We start from the raw sequence: 25,801 nt of genomic DNA on the forward strand, positions 1-25,801 counted from the left end.
CACAGACCTAATGCAACCAAATACACTGCAAATACAGTTTGCTGGATATATACCTGCCACTCCATAAATTAAAGACATCAAAGAGTTTCAGACTGCTTATTGACATTTATTTTAAAAAGTGTGATGGATTCTGATCCCTGACCCCAACTATGGCACCTTTTGCTGAGCCACTTGTGCATGGCAGGGCAAGAAATTGTTGGGACTGGGAACCAGATCCCATCACACTTTTAAATAAAAGTGTGGTCCTAACCCCACCACGTATTCAATTTAAGGCATGATGGAAACGAGCCACAAAAGTATGTTTTTAGTAATATTTTTTTGACTGTTTTCCCTTTTTGTGGTCCCTTTAATTCCCTGAATGTGTAGCCAGGTCACTGTTTAAGATGTGACTAACAGACTAATCATGTTTTAAGTGTAATTAATGTCTGCCAAGGGCTTCAGAAGCTGAGCAGGTGAGCAACGCATTATGTTAAAAAAATCTTCAAAAAATGTCTGGATGCTCACCTGGCAGGGGTCATCCAGCTGTCCTGCCCAAATGCAGGGGGGCTGGACCTGATGATCTTGTGAAGTCCCTTCCAGCCCCTAACATATGTGAATCTATGTGGGTCTTACCAGATGACAGTATCTAAGGACTCTGATCTCAAGTGGGACTCAATAGGGAGGGTAGCTACCCTGGCAACTGATCACCACTGTGGTCCACCCCACTTGTGGGACCAGGTAAGGACCAACCTCACCTCTGGTCTCTCACCTGCCATGACTCTGATGTTCTGTTGGTTGTTGGGGAAGCGGTTTCTGGGGCAGGGTGTAACCTCATGGGTCCTGGTCTGCCTAGGCTAACCCCACCTTGGGGCCTCTGTTCTTTCTGTACTTCCCCTTTAAGATGGGTGTGCACATAGGATTCTGAGCACCTGTCAGGGTTTCAGCTGTCCCAGCCTTGACCCCTTCTCTCTCAACGTACCCACTGTCTAGGCCTTTCTGAGCAGTCAAACTCTGATGTGGTCCTATATGTGCACTACCAAAGGTAAAGTTAAAACTACCCTGGGACTGTTAGTTTTTTAGATCACTCATGAAGGATATCATACTGAGTAAGGAATCTGACCCTGACTTCACATGCTTTTAGGACCATCATGTCCAGTTCTTTGACAGCGCAACTGTACACTAGCATTATGTTCCTCTTACTCTTTCAGAAGCATTGAACATTTTTATGAAATTTGCAAGTTTTTATATGGGTAGATATAACTCTCACTCTTATTGCCTAATACACACTATTCACCTGATAAGCAAGCACACTGAATAGTAAAATGATTCATGCTATTCGGCATCTCTTTAGATTAGACCTAAGATGATAGTTATCTTACCATCTGCAAACATGTACTCTAAAAAGCAACATTTTTCCCATAATAAATATAGTGCAGTTGAATGTGAAAATTCTTGCTCCAGAGAACACATGACTCATTTGAATTTGTTATAATTTCACCACACATCTCCACCTACCATTCTGCATCACAAACTTGAAAAGTACACAAAACAGTGATCAATATCACTTTATAATATTATCGCAATTAATACACACAATTTCTTACCTTTACAGATTGCTCTCTCCAGCAAGAAATGAGTTTCACCAGTGAAATATTCCCAGGATCAGGAAAACGAGATCCACTTTTATCTGAAAATATATGCAATGTTCTTTATATGTTTACCCTGCAATATATGCATAAATGCATGCCACTAAATTCCAAATCCCAAATTCAAAGAATGAACTTTATTTATAAAAGACTGGTTTATGGTTTATACCACATTTCCATTACCAATTTTTATAAAGATATTGGGTAGAGCTCTGTTAAATCCAGTCCCTTGTTTGCACAGAGGTTTGTGGAAACAGTTTCTTTCAGTCTGTTTCTTTTGCCCAAATAAATCTTTTCCCTATTTCAGAATTGATTCTGTGCATTAGATTTCACCAGTATCATTCAAACAAGTCTTACTGAAATTCCAAGGATGAGCCATGTCTGAAATAAGGCCGAAAAGTATTCAAAGAATATTGAAAATATGATTAGTTTTTTATAAAGAGATGCATTTCAAAAACAACTTGTCCAAATCTCTACTCATATTTAAGCGAAAAAAAAAATGCAACCTGGAAAAAACTATCACCTTTAGTGAAATGTCCTTTCTTGAAACAGAAGACAGTGGGAATGAAGGGAAAGGAGAGAAGAGATGGAAAAGCAACCCTCAGCTTTAACTATGGAAAAACTCCTGCCTTTCCTTCCAATGAAGTTCACTGAATATAATTAAACTTGTGTCCATACATTCTACAATGGGGTACGCATACCAGAAAAGGTGTTTGATTATTGCCAAGTTTTGTGAGATGTGCTAAACAGAATACCTGACATTTGCTTTAAATGGTACTGCTTGAAGACAGTGGTGGGTGCCCAAAAGCTCAAGCACAGCTGGCCGAAGAGACTATACATAACTTTTTTGTGGCCAGTGCTTACAGGCTAATAATGATCCCCTCTGCCTATGAATCTTTCACCAAAAAAAAATGGAACAGTAAATATGAACTCAGCATTCTAGTAAAATATTACTTAGTGCAAGATGGTAACCCAAGAACTAAAATTTGGTTATTGTATGATGTGTAGCCATTCATAGAGCCAAAAGGTCATCAACACATATATAGTCTCCTGTCCCAGAATTTCTTGGAATATCAATTCACAATACTTTCCATGCATTTTACTGCATGTACACTTAGCAACAGTGTTTGCTTCTGCAGTGTAATGAACCATATCAGCATCAGTAGTAGCAAGCCAGTGAGCTGATCAGTGCTCTCAGCCTTGGAAGCCCATCGGAGTCAAGGGCTGCCCTTGCCTGTGATGCACCCCTGAGGCCAGGAGCCCTAATCAACTGATTGGCTTGGCCACACGTACAATGTTAGCTGCAGCGGGAATCTATTTTGTTCAATAATTTTGTAGCTTATTCCTTGTTTTATCACGTCCTTAAATGCATGAACTGGTTAATCATATCTTAAGTGTAACATCTGCCAGGGGCCTCAGGGACATAAGTGGAGCTATGAAGATTTATAAAAGCTGAGGATATGTTTCAGTAGTGGTAATACTAGACAATGAATTTTAGCATTATGGAAAAGATTTCAAGTTTATGTTCAACCTAGAAATATGCAGAGAAATGCTTTATGAATATTAAATCTAAAAAATCAAATGAAATATGGTTAAAACAGAGAGCAATCAGGAAAAGAAAGAAATGTTTTCAGACGATATTTTAAATGAGGTGATGAGTCCATGAGATACAATAAAACTACAATAAAAAGAACAATGATTTTTTTTTTCCACAACAAAAGCAAGCAATTTTTGAGTGAAAGAAGCTTGTTGAAGAGGCTGTAGTAACATTCTTTTCCATATAAGAAAAAGCAGGAAGTAACATGGGAGAGGGATAAAGAATTTTATAAAAGTTAAGGCAGAAGGAGATTAAGCTTTAGATAAGATTTTGGTAAAGGTGGAAGGGACAAGGCAAAAGGGTACATGATGGGAAAGGTGTACCTGGCAAGACATGTGTATCTGAAAGCAAAAGATAAATTGAGGATTCTGCTGAGTCAGCTGGAGACTCCCTTACTGAGGGGCAATCTTGCATAGTACAGAGTTGGTATTGGGGAAAGATTGTGGCTGTAGTCTAGTTATCCTTGTTCAGAGCAATGGTTTGGGGTAATACTAACTGGCACAAGTGAGATGGCTTAGAAGTCCTGTAGCCACCCCCCGAGTAGATCAGAGTGTAGTCCCTAGAGTGTCGTAGGAGGTATACATCCAACTTTGGCTTTCATGTCTGTCCTGTGCCTAACATGTGTCAGCCAGATTTGAAGACCAGACCCAATGAATGTAAAGAGGGTGCCAAATGTTATTTTTCATATAATTACATTTTCATCCACTTTGTAGATACGTAGTAGTAAGGAGTCAGGCCCTGGGATTTTGGATGCTACTGCTTCTATAGGGAGTGAGCATTATGCCAAGGGAGGCAGTGTCTCCTTGATGCTACTCCAGCTGAATCAAGTACTAATTTTTGGAAAAAACAATACAATCCGTACCAATCAGATATAGCAGTTCTATTTTTCAGATTCAGAACAGACGTGTAATCCAGAACAAAGGGGTTCATTATCTAGAAGCACCCAAGAGCGTTCTGGTTCCTATCGGAGGTGAACATCTTCAATGCCCCTCATAATTTTACCCCAAGTTTCCCGCTCATCACCTGTCACCCCTACAGGCACTCCTGCATGGTTCATGGAAATCTCAAGTAGAACGCTGCAGTTCCTGAGCGGAAGCGAGATGGAAGAATCTACAGATCACTCCTTCTAGGAAGTGTAAGAACTCATTTGCATACATCTTTTATATGGAAAAGCAACAGGATTTGCTGCAGAGGAATTGCATTATGAGCTTAGCCAGATTTTACTATGTAGTAAAATCATATTAGATTTGCTTGACAATGCACGGTAACAAATACATCATCTGTATTTGGCTTGGTTTTGTTCTTTAAATTCTTTGGTTGGTTAAATATTGTAAAAACAAACAAATATGGACTGGCCGGCAAGCCAACATTGGTAAACTATTGCCTGAGGGATGTTAGAGTGCAGACTATTTTATTCTGCCTCAAGCCAAATTTAAGAGCATTACTGGAAAATCATGATGAATGTTGTATTACAAAAACAACAATTTGCTTGTAGGTTTGTGTATGTCATTGTGGGCATGTGTGATGGTGCTGAGGGAGACAGGGAACAGGATGGAAAAAGCAGTTGTTTTTTCTTTTATTACATACTCTCTTGTTTTTCACATGGTTAGGAAATTTCCTAGGAAATGCAACTGGATATCATGTTGTCACAAAAAATGTGCATTTGATTCTAGTAGGTATCACTGTATGGTCAACATGTGGCTTATATGCTTTTGTGAGCATCACATAAAAACAAATATAGCAGGTCAAGTACAAGTTAATCAAGCTAATACATATAAACAATAAAGAAAAGAAAATTTAAATCCAAGATTATAAATGGCAATAAAATGATATTCATTGCTTCAATATACACACAGTGTTTTGTCTAACATAAACAAATAGCTCAAATAAAAGCAAAGTATGTATCGTCATTATTGGATCCCTACATACTTACAGTTTGGTGACTCTCCATAGAAATTGTGAAATGAAGGGCTGAATATTTCTGTATTTCTCCACCTGTTACGTATAAATTCTAATTTCTGTGAACTAAAAAGAACATGAAATCACTACATAAAAGACTTGGGCACCCTTGCAAACATTTTGACAAATACAGTATTAGCATTTTTGGGGCCTTTATACTCTCAATAGCCACTGCATTCTTTTAATATAGAGATCAATCCTGCCAACAATTAATTTGTAGGTGTACTGCTCCAATACCTAGGGGGATTATCCAGAGAATAATAGTTTTGGCCCTTACCTGCTATTTAAAACACACACAAATACACACATACTGATACATTCCTAATGGTGCTAATCCTTTGCTAAGCTTTGATAAGCTTTGTGATGAAGAATCTGATGAAGTGAGCTCTTCCTTATGAAGGCTTATGTCTCTTTAATTCAGTTAGTCTATAATGGGTATGGGCAATTATTTGGGCCTGCAGGCCACATAGGGAGCTTTACTGAGCTGTCATGGGCTGGGTCAGCACCCTCTCCCCTCCCCTCCCCTCCCACGCAACAGATGACCAAAACAATCCCAGCCCTGGCCCTGTGCAGAACCATAATCCTCTGCCTGTGCACCCCTACAATGGGTGCTGGTTCTATGGGCAGGGGTGTGCAGGGAGCAGATCACAGCTCTGCCCCAGGCCCTGGGCCCTGGCTCCACACTGTCACCACCCCACGATCCTGGGGTCTCCATGGTGACCAGCAAAGACCCACACAGGCAGGGTGACCAGGCAGGTGGATGGGATGGGGCCAAGGGTGGGCAGGGAGCTGTATCCAAGGCTGGGTGCTGGCTCTTGGGGCAGTGACAGTGCAAGGCCAGGGCTAAGGCAGAGTTTCAATCTGCTCCTTGCATGGCCCTGCCCATGGAACCCACACCCGTTGCAGGGATGTTTGAGGAGTGGATCTCGGCTCTGCCCAGGCCCCAGCCCTGCACTATCACCACCCTGCAGTCCTGCCTCATCATTTGGGCCTTGCCCACCCATCCCACTTCCAAACACCACTCCTCACCCACCCACAGCCCCATCCCATGCCCTTGTTCGGATATCTGGGCAAAGGGGATAGGTCCAGTGGCGGTGACAGCTGGATGAAGCTGCCACCACCAGGACTGCCAGGAAGCAAGTCTGGTTGCTGTGCTGCCCCAACCCTGCCGTGCTTAGGGTGGCAGGACCTGCTGTATGTGCCATGGTCCGGGCTGCCTCCTGCGCCTGGTCTGGGCAGAACCAAAGGACCTACCACAGGCCAGACAAAATCCCTCTGAGGGTAAGATCCTGGATTCAGCATGCCCTGTAATGAGCACAGGCTCCGTGGGCAGCAGCGTGGAGGAAGCAGATCACAGCTCTGCCCTGGATCCGGCCCACAGGCCATATTTTGCACTTCTCCCCTCCTCACCCCTCGTCTATAAGGTGCCTCCTGCCTGACTTCATCTAACATGGCTCTCTCTCTCTAACAACATGCAGTTTCAAAACTGTGATGAAATCACTGTGATGCTATTATGGGATCAAATGCTGCAGTTCTTACTCAGCCAGCATTCCTGACTTCACCATTTGGCCCCTGCAACATTCACATATTATATAAACAAAATGCAATTCAAATGATGAAATCACATTCATAAGCTATTTGACTTGCTTTGCTGTTTGTACAGAGCAAAAGTTAACTCTATACAAGGCAGTTTGACTTTTAGAGGTCTCCATTGTATTTCACAATACTAAAACATTTTAAATATTACTGCAACATTTGTGACTATATTAAGTGACTTACAATTTAAGACTCTAGCCTGTATAACCTAGTGCTCCTAAAGAGTATGGTTCAGTGCACAGTGTCGCTGATTAATTCAGGAACATAATTCACAAACAGCAGAAGCTTGATTTACTGTGAATACTAGTATTTTCCCCTGTACAAATAGTTATCCCAGGAATTGAAGGAAAAAGCAAATAATGGTTGAAGCCTAGTAAAATTAATTTTTAAAATAAATTTTCTGTCAAATTTAACACATTCTTTCCATTTGTGAAATGTTCATGAACACAATAAGATTCCTTCAATTATGTCTGTTACTCAAAAAGTCATTAGACATACATATTTCAACCTATTGTTTCTGGAGCATTTACTCTTAAGTCCAAATCATTACTTGCATATGATTGGTAACATAAATTGTTTGTTTTCATTTCAGCCCCTTAACTGGATAAGAACCCTTGTAAACAATGGAATGATGTATAACAAATATTAAACGGTGAATACTATTGCTCCCAAATGAATATCTTTGTTCACATACGAATACTGTATTTACTCAAATATAAGATGACCCTGAATAGAAGATGACCCTCCAGTAACTAGATTCTGAAAAATTTTTAAATTTGTCATATTTTTCCAGACAGAATCTAATTATTAAGAGATCTGCCTTGATTTCTTCCCTCTCCCACTGCTACAGCAGGGAAAATAAATTCGAAGGTTCAGGTAGCCCCCGTGCCTTCTCTGTCCCCTGCTTCTTCCCCCTGCATCACCTTCCCCTCCTCTTTACTGTCACAGCCTGCTCTCCCTGAGCACATGGAAGTGAGGAATAAGATTGCGAACACTGGGTGCGTGTACGTGTGCTATTAATGCTATAAAGGCTAACTTCAGCAGTAAAATACTAAGCAGTTAGCCTTCCCTGTGAGCACGTTTACATGTGTTCCCTGTTGGGTGCAAATCCTGGTACTGGTATAGGGCTACTCCTTCCCTGCTCTGGCCCCCTGCAGCAGCCAGGGGGAGCTCCAGGCTCCCCCAGGGTGCTAGCCTGGGGTCTTGTAGGGAGCACAGGGGCTGGTCTCAATGCGCACAGGCCAGAACAGCTCTGCTGGCTGCAGTGGCATCTGTCTACTACCCGTGTGCACATTGGGAGGGGTCATGATGTACATGGGGGCAGGAGGCGGCTGCTGCTGCAGAGCTCTCCTGGCCCTGTGCATATGGAGACAAGCCCCATTCCCAGAAGGGCTTCCTTGTGAAGCTGAGGGCTGGCTGGGATTTGTCCCACTTCTGGACCAGAAAATTCCTACCCAGAAAACCTCCACTTTGTACCAAAAAATCCCCACCTCCACCCAAAAGTGAGATAGCTCCCATCCAGGCCCCCGCTGGGTGGAGAAGCAGAGACCTCCCCAGTCCCACTGCTACTCGGTTCCCAGCTCCCTTGGGGAGGTGGGAGCTAAGCAGCACTGGGACATGGGGGGGATGGGAGGGAGGGGAGAGGTGTGGTGGGGCAGAGATCTACCCTGTCCTGGTGCTGCTTGGATCCTGGGAGAAGCCAGAAGCTGAGCAGTGACAGGACCAGGAGTGTTCCCTGACCCCTGTGGCCCCTGGGTGTTGGGGCTGACTGGAAGCAGCATCAGCATCTACACATGTTTACTACTTGTATTTACAGGTGGTAGCTAACTGCACTCTAGACTAATCTACTGTGCAGTAAATAGTGCACACATGTACACGGTGATGATTTACTGTGCAATGATTAATCTAACGTGCAGTAAAGCATCTTGTGTAGACACACCCACTGACCTTGAAATAAACTTACCTGTAATAATTTGATTATATGCACATTTTTACTTTTTTTACCTACTTACAGATAGTACAAACTATGCATGATATTAATCCAAAGCCAAAAGACTCATGATTTATCATACAGTTCAGTGGGCTGGGCCCCACCAGAGTCAACATTTCTAGTCATGGTGACCCCACAACTCAGCACTGTTCACTATGTGTGTGTAATTCAGATACCTCACCATGAACAATCCACGTGCTAATTAGCTAAGTGTCCTTGTCATGAACCTGGGATCCTCTATAAATCTGCATGCAGAGGGGGTGCAGCCTGGTCTAGTTCCACCTCAGGGATGGCAGGGCCACACTAATATGTGACAGGCTAAGAGAGGGATTCTGGTTGAACTTTTTGATGCCCCATTTGATGTTTCCCAGATATTTAAGGCTGATGAAGAAGCAAGAATACTTGGAAATGGGAAAGAAAGGCATAAGTCAGCTGTGGGGAGTAAAGATGAAGTGTCAATGTACTGAATGTGGTGGCTCACAACCACTTGAAAAAGAGCCAGTGCTGAGGGGTGCCTTATTACAAACATTCTTTAACACTTTGAGACAATGTGGGGTATCTTTATTCCAATCTTGAATGGCCAAGATAATGGTTATTTTTCATAATGAATTAAGAGACTGAAGTGCCCTTAAGTTAAGATATGAAAAGTTATTTCAGTTAACATATTTCAAAGCCTTTATCAATTTTTCAGATACAAAGAAAACATTGTCATGATAGAGTGTAAATTGTACATTTTATTTCCTTGACTGACTGGAAAATTTGAAAGCATTAAAAAAAAAAAAACACCCTTCTAAAAAGGCTGGAGCTCATTCCCTTGGCTGTACAACATTCTTTTCACAATGACAGCTAATTGTTGCTTTAAATGACCTCAATGTTTTTGTCTCAGTAACCTTGTCCAGTAGTTCCATTCCACACAATTTTGATTCTAAGTGAAAATAATGGTTCTTGACTGTGATGCGACTTCACTTGTAGTTTTACTGATGCTGGGAAGCAGAACAAAATCCTTTGCATACCTGTTCAGCGCATATCTTTGCTTACTAAAAAAGCATCTAAGGTGTCTGAAAGCATTTCCTGTAGTTTAATGGAAGGTAAAGGTTAGTATCATACTACGGTGGGACACAATTATGATGATGATGAGGGGAATCTTACTATGGCACTGTCAGCATTATAAGAGGGAAAGGCTTAAATGAATACAGAGCTTATGGGCTCAGCTAGTGTTTGACAAAAAAGCATTAAATATAGTTAATTGTCTGCTGATTAGGACTGCTGGTTAGAATGTGGCAGAGGTTGAGGAAGTGGACTACATATTGTAGCTCATCATTCAGCAGCAGGAAAAGTGTGGTAATAGATCAAGAAAGGTTGTTGCATATAAGCTATAAAAACAGTTCATGAAACTTACCTGACTTACTCCCAGGATGCCACATGTGAGTGACAAGGAGTAGAACTGCAGCATTAAAAGCAGACAGATCTGGCTGAGGTGTGGCCAAGGGAGAAAAGACCTACACTGATTCTATAGACATCACTGGCAAGCTCTACCAGTTATGCTGCCATGAGGCTCATCTGCACCTGGAGACTGCCTGAGTTGGCAGAAATCCTGATAGAAGATAAAAATGGAAGAACCACTTTCATTCTCTCCCAAGTGAATCCTCTGGGTAGGTAAAGGCTGCAGACTGAAATCCTAGATCCAAATGCCCCTAAATATTGGGCAGAATCTAAGATTTGGAGCTCAATGAGACTTCTATTTTTATAAATGGTTTAATCATCTGCACAGCACAGAATTCAATTTCATGGGTTTGCCTTTGCTAGGTAAAATGTTCGATGCAGGATCATTATATTTATAGTACAGGCAGTCCTTGACTTATGACTGAGTTGCAATGAACGTCACTTACAACATTTATAAATTGACATCCTGTTTCGACGTTTCAACATGGGTTTCATCTTTACGATGGTCAAAACAGCTGCATGCAGTTGGTAAGTGTGTTGTGGTAGAAGGGGAGGGAGAAGAGAAGGAGTGTGTTGGGGGAGCAGATCAATGTTCCCCATGGTGAGAGAGGGACCGGAGCTGGGGCAAGTGCTGCCCAGCCAGAGCCAGGTGGGTGTGGGGGGGGGGGGGGGTGCAGCAGCAGCTGCTCATCTGGTGGCTCAACCGGTGGTTCCTGCTGCTCCTCCTGCCAATGGTCCAGGAGGGCAAAGGGGGGCGTTTGACCCCGGATCTGTGTGGGGCAGGGTAGGGTGGGTGGGGACAGAGCTGCACCAGGCTGCACTCTGAACAGGCAGCAGGAGCTATGGTGAATTTTCAGGTAGCTCTTGCTCTGCCACCCACCCTGCTCTGATCTGGGGGTACATGCTCCCTCATTCCCTCCCGCCACTCTCCCAGGCAGGGCAGAGCGGGTGCGGAACAAAGCCATGGCTCATCCGGGCAGTGCGGTTCCTGCAGCTGCATGCTGCTTGTCGAGGCAGCACAGCGGCTCCGTCCCGTGCCCACCCCACCCTGGCTGGGTGAGTGGTGGGAAGTCATAGTCACTGCTAACAGTGCTGCTGCTCTGCATCTTTTTTGTCTTTGGGTGCAAAGCCTTTAATGAGATAATTTCCTTCCTAAAATAACTTTAAATTTGCAATAAAGGTAAAAGAAAAAGCTCTATATGCACAGCAGCCAGGTAAATCATTGAAAGTAACAACCCAAGACTGACATCTCAGAATAGTTCACCTGGTGCAGAGGCATGTGTGGAACTTGAACAATCAGATTGCTGAGAACCCCATTATGCTTTGGGGGTTTGTGGGGTATCATGGATGTATTCCTGAATTTTGTTGTACTGATATCGCAGGAGTGGTCTTGTTGGAAAGCCCATATTATGTGGCATTCATTTATGCCACTTTATCACTATATAGATTATGTTATGCTGTCTATGTATACCATTTTAATTCTGGACATTGTTTAGTCAAGAGAATAAGGCAGACATGCTCAAAGATACTTTCCACTTCCAGACACAGGCAGAAGGAGACATTATTAGATTAGGATTTATTAGGATTTTGGTGACTCATTGGAATGTTGATGAGAGGGGTTAGCTAGGAGTTATTTAAGAGGCTATCTGTATGATATGTTTTGTTATGGATGATCACAGGCCTGGGGAAGAGCCCCGGGTCTCCAGTAGCCAGGGCTGGTAGAATCATCAGGAAGACTGATTTTCTGGAGATACTGGCAGGTTTTTCAGGAAGGGTATAGCCAGATGAAAAGGTAAGAATCTTGTCTTTTAATTCTGTTCCCAAATTTATGTTTGGTTTTACTTATATAATTCTTTTCTCCTACATAATAAATACTTTTGTTGTTTTGTCTCCTTACTGATTGCCTATGGAAAGAATGATTTCAGTGCAAGTGATATTCCAGGCTAGCTCTTTCTGTGGAAAGGGGGAGGACACCTAGAGCTGGAAAAGATTCCCTTGCTGTAGCTTTGAGGTCCAGTTTAAGAGTAGCGAAGGTGAGGCCCCTGCTGATAAGGAGCTAGTCCAGGGAAAACTTCAGTCTGTTCCTTGAGACAAGCAGTGGTACAGCTCTGAGAGTATCCTGTGGGTGGGTTTGTGACACAGATGACATTAAATCATAAAAATAGTAAGGAGGGGCATAGAATCTGGGTCCACTGGCTGATAATCCAAATTTCACATCAAGCCAAGAGACCTTATATCAGGGCAATATACCTTAAGTACCTGATAACTTTTTCTATGGATCCCAATACTTAGCCAATTTCCCTCAATGCCATTACCTGCAGAAAGAAACTGGGCTATCATGCCTGTATACTTTGTTTGCATGCACTTCACTCTAAGGTTCTTTTCACGCTGGGGAACAGTGACCTGATTGAAATGGGAAATGAGCCAAAGAATAATCAACATGCTCCAGCTGGATTTGAAATGTTTTGATTTAACATTAAGTTATTTTGCCTGACACAGAGGTACATGTGGAATTTGGAACACAAGTAACTATGACCTATTCATCTATTTTTAATGGACTTTTTGTTTGGTAATATTCATAAGTCTGTTTCCGACAAGGCAATAGACCTTCCTAGAGAGTCTTAGTGCCCCCAGCCTCCCAGAAGATGCGTGCTTCTACGTAGGAATAGGCTCAATAGGACCCATGCATCTTTTTTGTCTCTAGACCAGGGCTGTCCAATTGGCAGCCCATGTGCTACATGCAGCTTGTGTGGAGGTAACTGTGGCCCCTAGGCTCCCATCTGAGTGCCATTTCCCCCCATTACTTGGTTTGCAGCAGCAGCTGGGGACTCTGCCTCCCCCTCTCTCCTCTGTCTTCCATTTCCTGGCCTCAACCCAGGGGCAGCACTGTTTATCATGCCAGGGAAGCCTGTGGCTAGGGTGCCCACACACGATACAGTTATGGGGGGGTTCCTGCATGTTGTGCAACTGACAGTGGGAGTGCTCATGCCTCACTGGTGCCGCCTGTGTCCTGTGTAGCCCCTAGCTGCTTAGAACACTGCAGTGAACCGGTGGATGCCAGATAACAAAATACGCTGGTTAATGAGCGGCCCCGGCTGCCACTTCTCCTGCCATGTCTGCGGCGTCCCTCCACCCCTCCCGCTGCATTGCCGGCCATCCTGCGGACCCTGTGGGAGAGGGAGGCAGGCCCCACACCCCCCCGTGCAGCCTGTTATGCCCCCGGGCTGTGGGGGCTCGGCAGCGCAGGCTGCTTTGCCCCAGCTGTGGAGGCTCAGAGGAACCAGAAGTGCCACAGTGGGCACTTCCAGTTTCACTTTATCTTACAAGCCGGCATGCCGGTTAGTAGAGCATGCTGGCTTGTAAGATGCTAGATAGCACAGCTTTTACTGTAATACTAAATTAAGACCAACCAAAGTACATCAAATAACAAGAGTGTTTGGAAAATATCCACTATCTGATTAGCGCACTCTATTTGGCTTGGCCAAATAATTAAACAGCTTATTTTTCCCTTGATGCTGAAAAAGCATTCATCCAAGTAAATTTGTTTCAAGGAATGTAAATGCAATTTGGGACAGGTTATCAAAATGCAGGGACAGAGAAAGCATTCAGCTCTCAAACAGCTGTCTTTATTGGGTACTAGATAAGTACTTCTAGGTAAAGGAACTAAGCAAATCTTCCTAGGTCTGATGTATTCTCAACTTCAGCTTTAAAGCCATTGACTTTTGTGGTAGAAGCATTACATCAGTAACAGGGCATGCATGTTAGAACAGCAGAGTAGAAAGCTGCTGGCAGGTCTTGTTTCTATTTTGAGGGGATTCAGAAAGTTCACAATTTCACTTATAGTACTGCAGGTCTTAAAGGCATGGAGGAAGAACTAGAGTCATTCAGGTCTATGCCCATCTCTGTCACAGACCTTGATCCAGTGTCTGTTCCTCAGTTTGTTCTTTTCTTCAATAAAAAGATAACATACCCCCAACATGTATTCTGAAAGAGCATGTAGATCCTCCTAAATCTGCCTCTAATTTAAAGAGAGTCCATGTAAATAAGCCTGCTGTGAACACCACTGCATAACTTCCTACATTTAAGAAAATAACTGGATGACATATATATGCATATATCCCCATCAATACGAAACATGTAGCAGCAATTATTAAAAAGTTCTTACCTGTCAATTCCATTGGTTAGTTCAAAGGGCATGTCAACTATCTTGTTGACTAAAGCTACCTTCCTCAGTAAGGAGAAAATAGTTTGTGATATCTGTGTGCCCTCAACATCATTTTCTAGTCCATTTTTCTTTTCAATTTGTCCTTGAGCTGCAGTGATGTATCTGTTTGACAAATCTAGCACTTTTCTGGAAACCAAGTTGATCAGTGTGTGTTCTTCCAGCACACCACAATGAGCAGAATTCCATCCTGGCAGCATTAGTGATATGTGATTTTCATTTGACACAAGTCCAAAAGAAACTGGACACTGTAGTCTTAAGATATCTAAATATCTAACACAGAGATTGTCTAGTTCTTTATCCACACCCCACGGTAAGAGACACGACAAGAGCAGTTTAGCAGTGTCTGTGGTGATGTTTGCATCGATTTTTCCTGATGGCTGCATTCTAATCTTTTTTGAACTCTTCAGTTTTTTCTGCCTTTTGATGCCACCACTTTCTTCCAGAGACCTAGCAGCATTATTATCCCTATGGACCTGGTTTGTAAAGATAGTATTTACTTGCCCATCCATTGGAGAAAGACAGCCAGAAGTTTTATTCCTTTTTAACGTTAGTGTCCTTTTCTCTGCTGTGCTTTTGGCTCTTTTTAGAGTGTCATAGCTGTGGAATGAATTTGATGACTTCAATCCATTGAGCTGAGATGACAGTAAAAGTTCTACAAGTTTTTCCAGATCAAATAAAAGAACATGAAAGCTTATGTTGTTCCATTTCGTCTTTACTGGTAGGATAGTAAAGGGCCATTGGACATGGATGGTCCCAGTTACCTGAAATAAAAATGTTATGTATTAAAATGCCAAAATCAAATCTACAGTGTTATAACATTTCTAGTACTAAACTTAGAGGTGTATTTGGAATAGGCAAACTGTATTCCTGGTTCAATGTTGCTGACTTCCACGAAGTTGCACTTAATTATATATTTACAGCAGCATCTACTATATGCTAGTCACTTTCTGGCCATTAAGAAAAAATGGTGCTGGCATTAAGTGACTTAATCTAAGGGCAAACAAGTAACTAGATAAGTAGAGAGAGATAAAGTGAAAAGAGAATGGGAGCAACAATATAATTCTGGAATAACACTAGGAAATTAGAGGCAGTTTGATACATATAATAGGAAAAAATGTATATACTATATAGGAAAAATATAATAGGAAGGAGTGTTTAAGGATTATGGAGGCTCTGGGAAGAGTGCCGACTGGGGACTTCTATGCATTCAGGTCTGTGACAGTTATCTTGTGGATTGTGCTTCAGTGCACATGCAAGTATGCTCTGTGTTTCATGTAATCATGCATTTGAAAGCAGGCACATTTGTACTGTAGGATATAAGATGGCAGTTTCCAAACTTTTTCTGTCTCTCTCTCAATTTTCAGAAACTGACACTGTGCCCACAATTAAGAGGATTCAGGGATGTAACCGCACCTCAGGGATAGTACCCACAGAGAGTTTATCCCATGCTAAGAACTAGATCTGATACTTAAGCCCCTAATGAAATAGGGCTAAATTGACCCAATTTAGCTTTCTGTGTGGTCATCGTGGTCATAGGGACAATTACAACAGAGCAGCTGTGAAAGGCTAAGTCCCTGCCCTCCTGCTATTTGGCAGGCTAACTGCAAAATTAGGAGCACTGTTGGGCTTTGTAGACGGTTGCTGCCTCAGGGCCTTTTCAAACAGGGTTTTACTTCCCTAGCATCTGTCAGCAAGCCCCCAGTAAGGCTGAAGCTGTGTGAAAACTAACAAGGGAGTGGCTCACTGGGAGTCAAAAAATCTAGCAAGCAGAACTGGAGGAGGACGCAGAGGAGAAGCACCAGAATGGGAGACTGTTGGGCTACAGTGGGGGACAAACCTGTTGCGGGAAGCCCAGAGCCATGAGGAAACCCTTACAGTGTCCAGGACAAGGGATTTTTTTTACTTGCTTTATTTGTTAAAATCTCTTGTCCTGGACATTGGGTGGGTCATAATAGGCTTTCTCTTGCAATAGCTTCTTCCACTATCTGGTAGCATCAGAACTAAGAGCTGAGAGGCTGTGTTTCCAAAGCAGCCTGGAAGAGGATGAAGCTGCTTGGCTTACTCAAATGAAAGAGGTAAGGAGGGCAGAGAGAGGCTGGGATGGACAGGGACATGCAATAGCAGCAGAAGAGATAAAAAGGAGTTTAGAGAGATTAGCTTGGAGGAGAAAGTAAAATAAGGAGACAATTTTAGAAGTAGGCATGCTAAGGGGAAGGAGGAGAAAGTGGCAAGCATAGGGATCCAGGACTGATATACAAGATCACTGCAGTCAGCCAACCTCTGTGAAATCCCCTTTAGTTGTTGCTTCACATAGAGAATAAGATGCTACTGCCACCAGATACCCCGATTCGAGTAACAGAAGTCTATGCAGTAGAGCTAATGTTCCCAGTTCTGCCGATACCCATATCAGTATGGTTCTACCTAATAGGACATTTGTTTTTCTTTTAGTTGGCTTGTTTAAAAGTTGCTTGTAATGGAATTTATTCTGTTAAAAGAACTGTAAGAGTACAAAGTCAAGCAATGGCGTGTATGAATTATGATACAGACTTTAATTTCATGATCTCATACTGGGTTTTTTTGTTTGTTTTTTTTTTACTGGAACCGTGATTTATTTTTGTCATTCCTCCTCTCCAGTGTGAATATGAGCTGACTGAATAGGTTATTTAGGGGACATAGACTCCAATCCCTTTGTTATGTTGAGGATATCAGGTATATAATTCTCTCTTCTGAAGCCAGCTGGTATAATGTAAATATTGTTCCATAAACATGGGGTTTGGATGGAAGCTACGAGTCTGGAACTGAATTGAGTCAAGGCAGAGATACTGAGGGGGGAACATCTAGATCTGCATATCTCTGAAGAGAAGAACTTGGACTTTCACCTAGCCAGGCCTTTTCACCTAATTTAAATTATCTTCACAGTGAGAGTTTTATAAGCTGTCATTTTAATTCTCCTTATTAATGTGATAATTGTGCTTAAATAAGCATATCAGTTTACTCTTACTTTTGTTAATGTACATCCAAAAACACTGTTTACAAGTCATGTTTTTGACAGAACTGCAGATTTGGGGACAAGCTCTAATTGTACATCAGATCGGCACCAATATAAAGAAAACTGACTGCATTGGAAATCAGCCTGACGTGGCCAATAATGTGGCTGATAAATGCCCCGTGCATGCATGCAGCCACAGAGCAGCATGCTGGTGGCAAGGAGCACAGACCGGTAGCTTGGAGATCTAAACAAAAAACTCACTTTTTGTTCTTGTAGATTTTAGGTTTGCTTAGTATACGGGAAGATCATGCTATTTTCAGACCTCTTAAATCTTGTGTTTCTATTGATATTAAATTACTCGCTCTATGTTAATGCTGCATTCTCTTTTTTCAAATGAGTTTTTGGCGGGCATGGACACTAGAACTTGTACAAACCTAATATTTTTGCTGTCATTACATTTAAATTAACCAGTGTACATTTTTTTAGTTTAAGGTAGCTGGCAGAACTTTTCGCTTGTAGTAGATTGATAATTCTTTGCTGTATATGGTATTATGATCCACATACCAGTCCACTTAATACAGTTGTTAGAGGAATTCAACTTAAAATTCATAGTGTGTGTTGGAAAGGGGCAGTACAAATTAACAACCCATGGAGCAGCCAGAATGGAATATACTGATGCTCTCAAACTACTAGTTCTGAAGTGAACATTAAATTGTGGTCTTTCTTTTACTGGTGACTTGAGAGGTCAGGTCCATGTGTTTAGGAACTGTCTTGTATGAGGTGGATGATGCATGGAGAGGAGGAGGTAGGAAAGGAGGAATAAAAATACCTGGTTAGATCTCTCTGTGCTTCTGAGAGAAGGAGTTCCCAGGCAGGGAAACCATGTGGCTGGGAGAAGCACACTTCCTTGGCCACATGGTCTCCATTTGAATAGAGCCCCAGCAGTTCTAAGATGAGCATGGAGCCCCTGCACAGGGAGGCCATGCAGCTGGAGGAAGCAAGCTTCCCTTGGCTGCATGGTATCCCTTAAGTTTAGCCACCAGGCAGTAAGCTTAAGCACTCAGTGTGGAATGCTGGGGGCAGGGCCAAGATCTCTAGATATTTGAAGGGTGGGAAGGGGTAGAGCAGCTGTGCATCCTGGGGTGCTGGAGGAATCAAAGTTAAGGCATTTTATTTCTCCAGAGCATTCATATAGCACACATGAATGACCAGGGCAAAACAAATCAAAGAGAAACCTCAACTGCAGTGGCATAGCTTTAAAACATTTAGAGGGTACTTACTTATGGCAGTTTAACACCCCAAAGCTAATGACTGCTCTCATTTTAAGTGCCCATTTTAACTTGTGCCAAGTAGAATAGGAGAGAGATCAAAGGACTCTGTCCATCTACAGACAAATTCTGCCCTCAAATGGATGCAGGAATTCTGAGGATAGAATTTTCCCCAAGGCATTTGTCTGGCAGTTCACAAAAAAGGAGTTATTTTTTAGAAAATGTTCAAGCTAACTTTCTTCTCTAAATTCTCCAGTACATTATGTTTTTCCAGTGTTTCTAAAAATAAAAGTAAATAGCAGCTGGTTCTGGGACAGGACAGAGGAGAAGGAAATATCATTAAACAGTGAAGATATGGACAGAAATTACACATAAACCAGTATAAGTGATCAGAAACTCATTCAAATCTGTAATGCAACAGAAGTTCAGCGCACACAAAACGCTTTCCAAATGGCCCAAATCAGTTTAAGATAAACCTGGATGGATGTAGTACAGGGGCGGGCAATTATTTTGGGTGGAGAGCCACTTACTGAGTTTTGGCAAGCCATCAAGGGCTGCATGACAGGCAGCCCAGGGCAGATAAATATTCATTTTCTGAATTTTTTAGGGGCCCTGCGGGCTGGATAGAATAGCTTGGCAGGTTGCATCCAGCCCATGGGCCACGTTTTGCCCACTCCTGATGTAGTATCAGATTTATCTGATTTAGGTTAAATCAATTTATTGAACTTCTGTCACAGATCACTTCCAGATACAAATTACCTCACAGTCCCCCAGCATCCCAAGATGCTTTGCAACTCCCCTGCCTCAAGGGCAGGCTAGCCTTGGCCCAACTGTCTGCTCCAGCCAAGCCGGGAGGCATGCTCTAGCACCCCCTGGCAACTGACCTGGGCCACTACAGGCACATGGCTACTTTTCTGGAATCAAAAGTGAATGTCTGTTCACAGTCTCATTGGTTCAATCTAGGCAGTTCAGACTAACTTGCAAAGATTGAATGGATTCAGTCCGGGGCTTTTTGACTGTCTGTACTTAACCTTAATTTAAGTGATTTTAATGTAAATAATGAAGCTGTATTCTTAATAAAAGTTGTTAAAGAAAAGATATTCATAGTTTCATAGTTGGTAGGGTCAGAAGGGACCTGAGCAGATCAACAAGTCTGACCCCCTGCCATGGCAGGAAAGAGTACTGGGGTCAAACAACCCTGGCAAGGTGTTTATCCAGCCTCCTCTTAAAGACCCCCAGGGTAGGAGCCAGCACCACTTCCCTTGGAAGTTGGTTCCAGATCCTAGCCGCCCTGACAGTGAAGTAGTGCCTCCTGATATCTAGCCTGAATGTACCCTCTGCCAGCTTGTGACCGTTATTTCTTGTCACTCCTGGTAGTGCTCGGGAGAACAGGGACTCTCCCAATGCCTGCTGGTCCCCCCTGACTAGTTTGTAGACAGCCACTAGATCTCCCCTCAGCCTTCTCTTGTGGAGGCTGAACAGGTTCAGGTCCCTTAGCCTCTCCTCGTAGGGCCTGCCCTGCTGCCCCCTGATCATGCGGGTGGCCCTCCTCTGGACCCTCTCCATGCTGTCCACATCCCTCCTGAAGTGCAGCACCTAGAACTGGATGCAGTACTCCAACTGCTGCCTGACCAGTGGTGCATAGAGGGGGAGGATCACCTCCTCGGACATGCCTGAGATGCATGACAAGGTACGGTTGTCCCCACACTGTCGGTCCATGTTCATTTTGGCATCAATAATGACTCCAAGATCGTTTTCTGCCTCTGCACTGATGAGAAGGGAGTTCCCCAGCCTGTAGGTATGCTACTGGTTCTTCCTCCTCAGGTACAGTACCTTGCACTTGTCAGTGTTGAAACCCATCCTGTTTTCATCTGCCCACCCCTGTAACCTGTCCAGGTCTGATTGCAGCCTATTCCTTCCTTCTAGCAAGCCCACTTCTCCCCACATCTTAGTGTCATCCGCAAATTTGACAGGTCCCTTCTGACCCTACCAACTATGAATATATTTTCTTTAACAACTTTTATTAAGAATACAGCTTCATTATTTACATTAAAATCACTTAAATTAAGGCTAAGTACAGACAGTCAAAAAGCCCCAGGCTGAATCCATTTGCGAATTTGAACAGCTTGCTTTTTACCCCCTCCTCCAAGTTGCTGATGAAGATGTTGAACAGTGCAGGACCGAGGACCAAGCCCTGCAGAACCCCACTGCCCACATCTTTCCAGGTCGAATAAGATCTGTCCACCACCACTCTCTGGGTGGGGCCCTCCACCCAATTAGTGACCTATCTGACTGTCTACGTATTGACGCTACAGTCTTCTAGTTTTTTAATGAGAACGGGGTGAAAGACGGTGTCAAAGGCCTTCCTAAAGTCCAGAAAGACTATGTCCACCACGACACCTGCATCTAAGGATTTTGTGACCTGGTCATAGAAGGCCACCAGGTTAGTCTGACAGGACCTGTCTCCAACGAACCCATGTTGGTTGCCCCTAAGCATAATCAAAGTCATCTTCTATTTGAGTAAATATTGTAATACTGATGGCCTCATTCAAAAAACAAAAACAAATAAATGTACTCAAGAAATTACCTAAATTTGTTGCGTTTAACAACTGATTCTGAATACTTAATAATAAAGAACACCCTAAAAATAACAAGTTTCAATTATAAGCTTAAATTTTTACAACATAAATACAGAGTTTACTCTCTAAATATTCGCATTCACCACTTAAAATACCACACAAAAAATCCAACGCTCCAAGTTGAGCAACACTTTCCCACATTTTTAGCTAGTATGCTGATGCTTTGGTTCAGCATGCAAGGTTATACCTGTCACATTTGAATGCATCAGCTAAAAGCCATGAGACTAAGCAGAAGCCATCTGAGCCCCTTCAATACAGGAACAAGTCTAAAGAAGAAGTTCCTCCAATACAGGAAGAAGTCCATTTGCTCCAAAGATAAGCAGCTTGAAACCCTCTGGCTCAAGACACAGGCAGGGAGGGAGGCGGGGAGAGGGCGAGGTAAGACCAGCCTAACTGTAGGCATTTACTACAGGCCACTAAACCAAGGGGAGGAGCTGGATCTGGAGTTCTCTTGAGAACTGACAGAAGCCATATGTGCAAGAAACTTGGTTGTCATGGGTGACTTCAATTACCTGGACACAGGTTGTGAGGAACACTTAGCTAGGTCAGATCATTCACACAGTTTCCTAACTGAGCGAGGAGCTTTCTGACCCATGAAGTGCAAGGGCCAACCAGAGGTAATGCTCTCCTAGACGTGTTCCTGGCCAAGGGAGATGATCTGGTGTGTGGCTTGAATATTGAAGGTAACCTGCTCGATTGCAACCATGAAATTATCAGGTTCACCATCCACTGCAAGGTTGACAAATCAACCAGCAGGGTTGAAGTCCTGGACTTCAAGAATGCTGACTTTGACAGGCTCAGAGCATTAGTAGGGGAGGCGATGCGGGACCAGGAAGGGAAGGTGAATGGGGTGCATAAAGAATCGTCATTGCTCAAGGATATGATCCTCGAAGCACAAAAGAAAGCCTTTCCTGAAAAGAGGAAAGGTAGAAGGAGGGCTGGCAAGCTCTCCTGTATTAATAAGGATATTACAGTCCTCTTGAAAAAGAAAAAAGAGGTGTATGTATAGTGAAAGCTAGGGACAGTCCTCAAGGAGGACTATACATTAATGGCAAGCACTTGTAGGGAAATGATCAGGAAAGCCAAAGCAGCGACTGAAAGGGACCTAGGGGTAATGATTGACAATCACATGAATATGAGCTGTCAGTGTGATGCGGTGGCCAGCAAGGCAAACAACATGCTTGCATGTATCAACCAATGCTCTCGTGTAAAACTACGGAAGTTTGTTGTCTCCCGCTGTACTCAGCACTGTTGAGACTGCAGTTGGAGTACTGCGTCCAGTTCTGGGTGCTACACTTCAATAAGAATGTGGAAAAACTTGAGAGGGTCCAGAAAAGAGCCACCCGTATCATCAGGGACTTGCAAGGCAAGCCATATGAGAAAAGGCTGAAGGATCTTGGTCTCTTTAGCCTAAAGAAGAGAAGGTTGAGAGGGGACATGATAGCAGCTTACCACTATACCAGAGGAGTGCATCAGGAGCTCGGTGAACAACTGTTCACTAGGGCACCCCTGGGGAAGACCAGGACCAATGGACACAAACTCCTGGAAGGCCGCTTCAGGCTTAATATCAGGAAAAACTCCTGCACAGTCGGTGTGTCCAGACTGTGGAATAAACTCCCTCCAGAGGTGGTGCATTCACCTACCCTGGAGTTTTTCAAGAGGGGACTGGACAGTCTCCTCGTTGGGGTTCCTGGACCCCAGTTGTCTTCCTGACTAGAGCAAGGGGGCTGGACCCGATGATCTGTGAGGTCCCTTCCAGCCCCTAACAATCTATGAAATTTAATGTGTGAATTCTTCTTGAGGATGTGGTTAACTTACAATTCCCATGAATTCACTGAAAAAAGAGAAGATTGTTTAAGACATACTTAGCAATTCAAGCTAGTAGGCCAAATACATAAAGAAGTTAATGATGGCTTATGAACAAACCAATGATTTATTGAAATCAAGAGATGTCTTCTCTCTCTAGCATGGCATCTACAAAGTTACTTTATATACAAGCCTTTTATGCCACATTAGGTCTCGATTTTAATTCTTTTTCATTGGATAATGAAGCACACTATATATAATATTTATTTTCTTAGTGGGTGCTAAACTCTGCCTTCCCCATTCATCTCCCTCTGTTCCACCTCCAAACTACGTGCCCCCTTCCCACCATTGCCATCCCAGTAGAGTACTGGCTCCTGTCCATGGCTCTGCTCAGCAGCCCTCCCATGGCAAGTCACAGTCATACCAATCTCAAATAACATAAAGTCTTCACCTGTGACTACTCTTAAAATGCCATAACTTTATGACAACTGGTGTTATACACATAACCGGTGCCAAAACCCTGAGTTTTCAAGAAAAGCATCTACATGAACTTGCTTAATAGACTCGTCAGCCTCTAGGTATAAGAGTTTGTAGAAAGTACTGATATTATATTGGAAATGTAAGGTATAGTAATAAAAATGTAAAGAAATGTCTGGACTCATTTGAAACACAATTTCAATTCCTGTTAAATATTGATGCAACTAAATGAGAAAATGAAGCAAATAAAAGAAAATTACAATTAACATTGTATATTTTTGAGCTGAAGATGTTATCAGGACTGTCCAATGAAGGTGCTAAATCAATGAAAGGTGACAAACTCTTATATAAATCCACTCAAACCGCTGGATGAATTGTCTTTCACCTTCAGTGAGACTAGCAAGAGTCTGAATACTTGCACTCTTATCCTCCTAAACATTTATAGATTCATAGATGCTAGGGTCAGAAGGAACCTCAACAGACCTTCGAGTCCAACCCCTTGCTATGGGTAGGAAAGAGTGCTGGGGTCAGATGACCCCATCCAGATGTCTATCCAGCCATCTCTTAAAGACCCCTAAGGTAGGGGAGAGTAACACCTCCCTTGGAAGCCTATTCCAAATTCTGGCCACCCTTACTGTGAAGAAGTTCTTCCTGATGTCCAGCTTAAATTTGCTCACCGTCAGCTTACCATTGTTCCTTTGTTACCACAAGAAGCTCCCTGGTGAAAAGAGCATCTCTGATTCCTTGCTGTGCCCCACTAATGAATTTGTAGGCAGTCACAAGATCCCCTCTTAGCCTTCTTTTGCAGAGGCTGAAAAGATCCAGGTCCCTTAGTTTCTCCTTATAGGCTTGGTGTGAAAACCCTTAACCATATGAATGGCCCTCCTCTGGACCCTCAAGGTTATCCACCTCCTTCTTAAAGAACAGCACACAAAACTGGATGCCATACTCCAACTGCAGTCTGACCAATGCCGCATAGAGGGAAAGTGTCACCTCCTCGGTTCTATTTCCCATGCATCTGCTAATGCATGATAAAGCGCAGTTAGCTTTGCTGATGATTTCATCACAGTGATGACCAGAGATGATCTGAGCAGCATGTGGGGCCCAGGGCAAATCAGCCTGTGTAGGGTCCCACCCCCGGACAGAAGGAAGCCAGCGGCAGATTTGGCGGCAGTGGGGGGGAAAGGCGGGTGCTGAGCAGCCAGATGTGAAGTCGGTAGCAGCGCAGACTTGCCATGGCTGCTCTGCCTGGCTCTGCAGAGCCCCTCAAAGGGCAGGGCCTGGGGTGGTCAGCCCGATTCACACTCCCGAGGGATGGCCCTGCTGTCAACTCATGTTCATCTTGGAGTCCGCTATGACTCCGAGATTCCTTTCTGCTTCTGTGCTGCTGAAAGACTCAGTCCCAAGCCAGTAGGTGTGCTGGATATTTTTACGCCCTAGGTGCAGCACTCTGCATTCGTCCTTGTTGAACTCCATCCTATTGTGTTCTGCCAACTATTTGTGTACTTGCATGTTCTAAACATTTTACATGCACTCACTGTCTCTGATCCATTCAGTCTGTTCATCTTGTCTCTACAAACAAGAAACGGCAAAAACAGTGCAGATATGAAAAAATAAGTCATAACACATCAAGGGGGAACAATTTCTATTTTTGTGGCATGACAATACCACCAAGTCTTTAGGCGTGTGTAGATGAAAAAGGAGCCCTAAATTTAAGCGATGGATTTAAAAAAAACACTGCTTCAATTTAGAACTGATTAAACCCCCGTCATGCACACACATCACTGATTTACCTGCCTCTCCAGCAGGGAGGGAAGGGTGAGCTGCCAGCAAGTGAAGCAGTCCCTGGGCTGCAGGGGAGATTAGTGTTTCCCTCTGTGGCAGCAGTAGCCCCCCCAGGTGGCACCTCCCTTGGGCGGTCCCAGGGGGTACTGCAGCCACAGAGAGAAGCACTGGGCCCCTGTGCAGCTCAGGCAGGCAGGCAGGCTCTACGGGGTGGAGAAAGATCAGACTTGCCACTTTTCTTAGGCGGAGCCCGCTTTCCCAGGCTGCTGCCAGGCTGCCTGCAGGGCTTCCTACAGAGCCCAGCGCTTCACTCCACAGCTGTAGGGGCAGCAAACTAAAACTCCTTGAAGGAGTTTTAGTTTGCTGTGCCCCAAGTCATTTAAGGCACATTACGCCACTGAA

General features: G+C 43.4%; 1 protein-coding gene across 6 annotated transcripts in view; it reads right to left on the bottom strand.

The window, feature by feature from the left end:
- Positions 1-25,801, bottom strand: part of WDR72 (WD repeat domain 72) — a 284,931-nt gene that overhangs the window by 105,511 nt on the left and 153,619 nt on the right. For all 6 annotated transcript variants that reach the window (XM_059714686.1, XM_059714683.1, XM_059714684.1 and 3 more), the window contains 3 exons: positions 14,376-15,196; positions 5,156-5,247; positions 1,584-1,666 (listed from right to left, as the gene is read on the bottom strand). In XM_059714686.1, the coding sequence (XP_059570669.1) occupies positions 1,584-1,666; positions 5,156-5,247; positions 14,376-15,196 (996 nt within the window). The remainder of the gene's footprint in view (positions 1-1,583; positions 1,667-5,155; positions 5,248-14,375; positions 15,197-25,801) is intronic.

The sequence above is a fragment of the Alligator mississippiensis genome, chromosome 11 (genome assembly GCF_030867095.1).
Source record: "Alligator mississippiensis isolate rAllMis1 chromosome 11, rAllMis1, whole genome shotgun sequence".
Taxonomy (NCBI): Eukaryota; Metazoa; Chordata; order Crocodylia; family Alligatoridae; genus Alligator; species Alligator mississippiensis.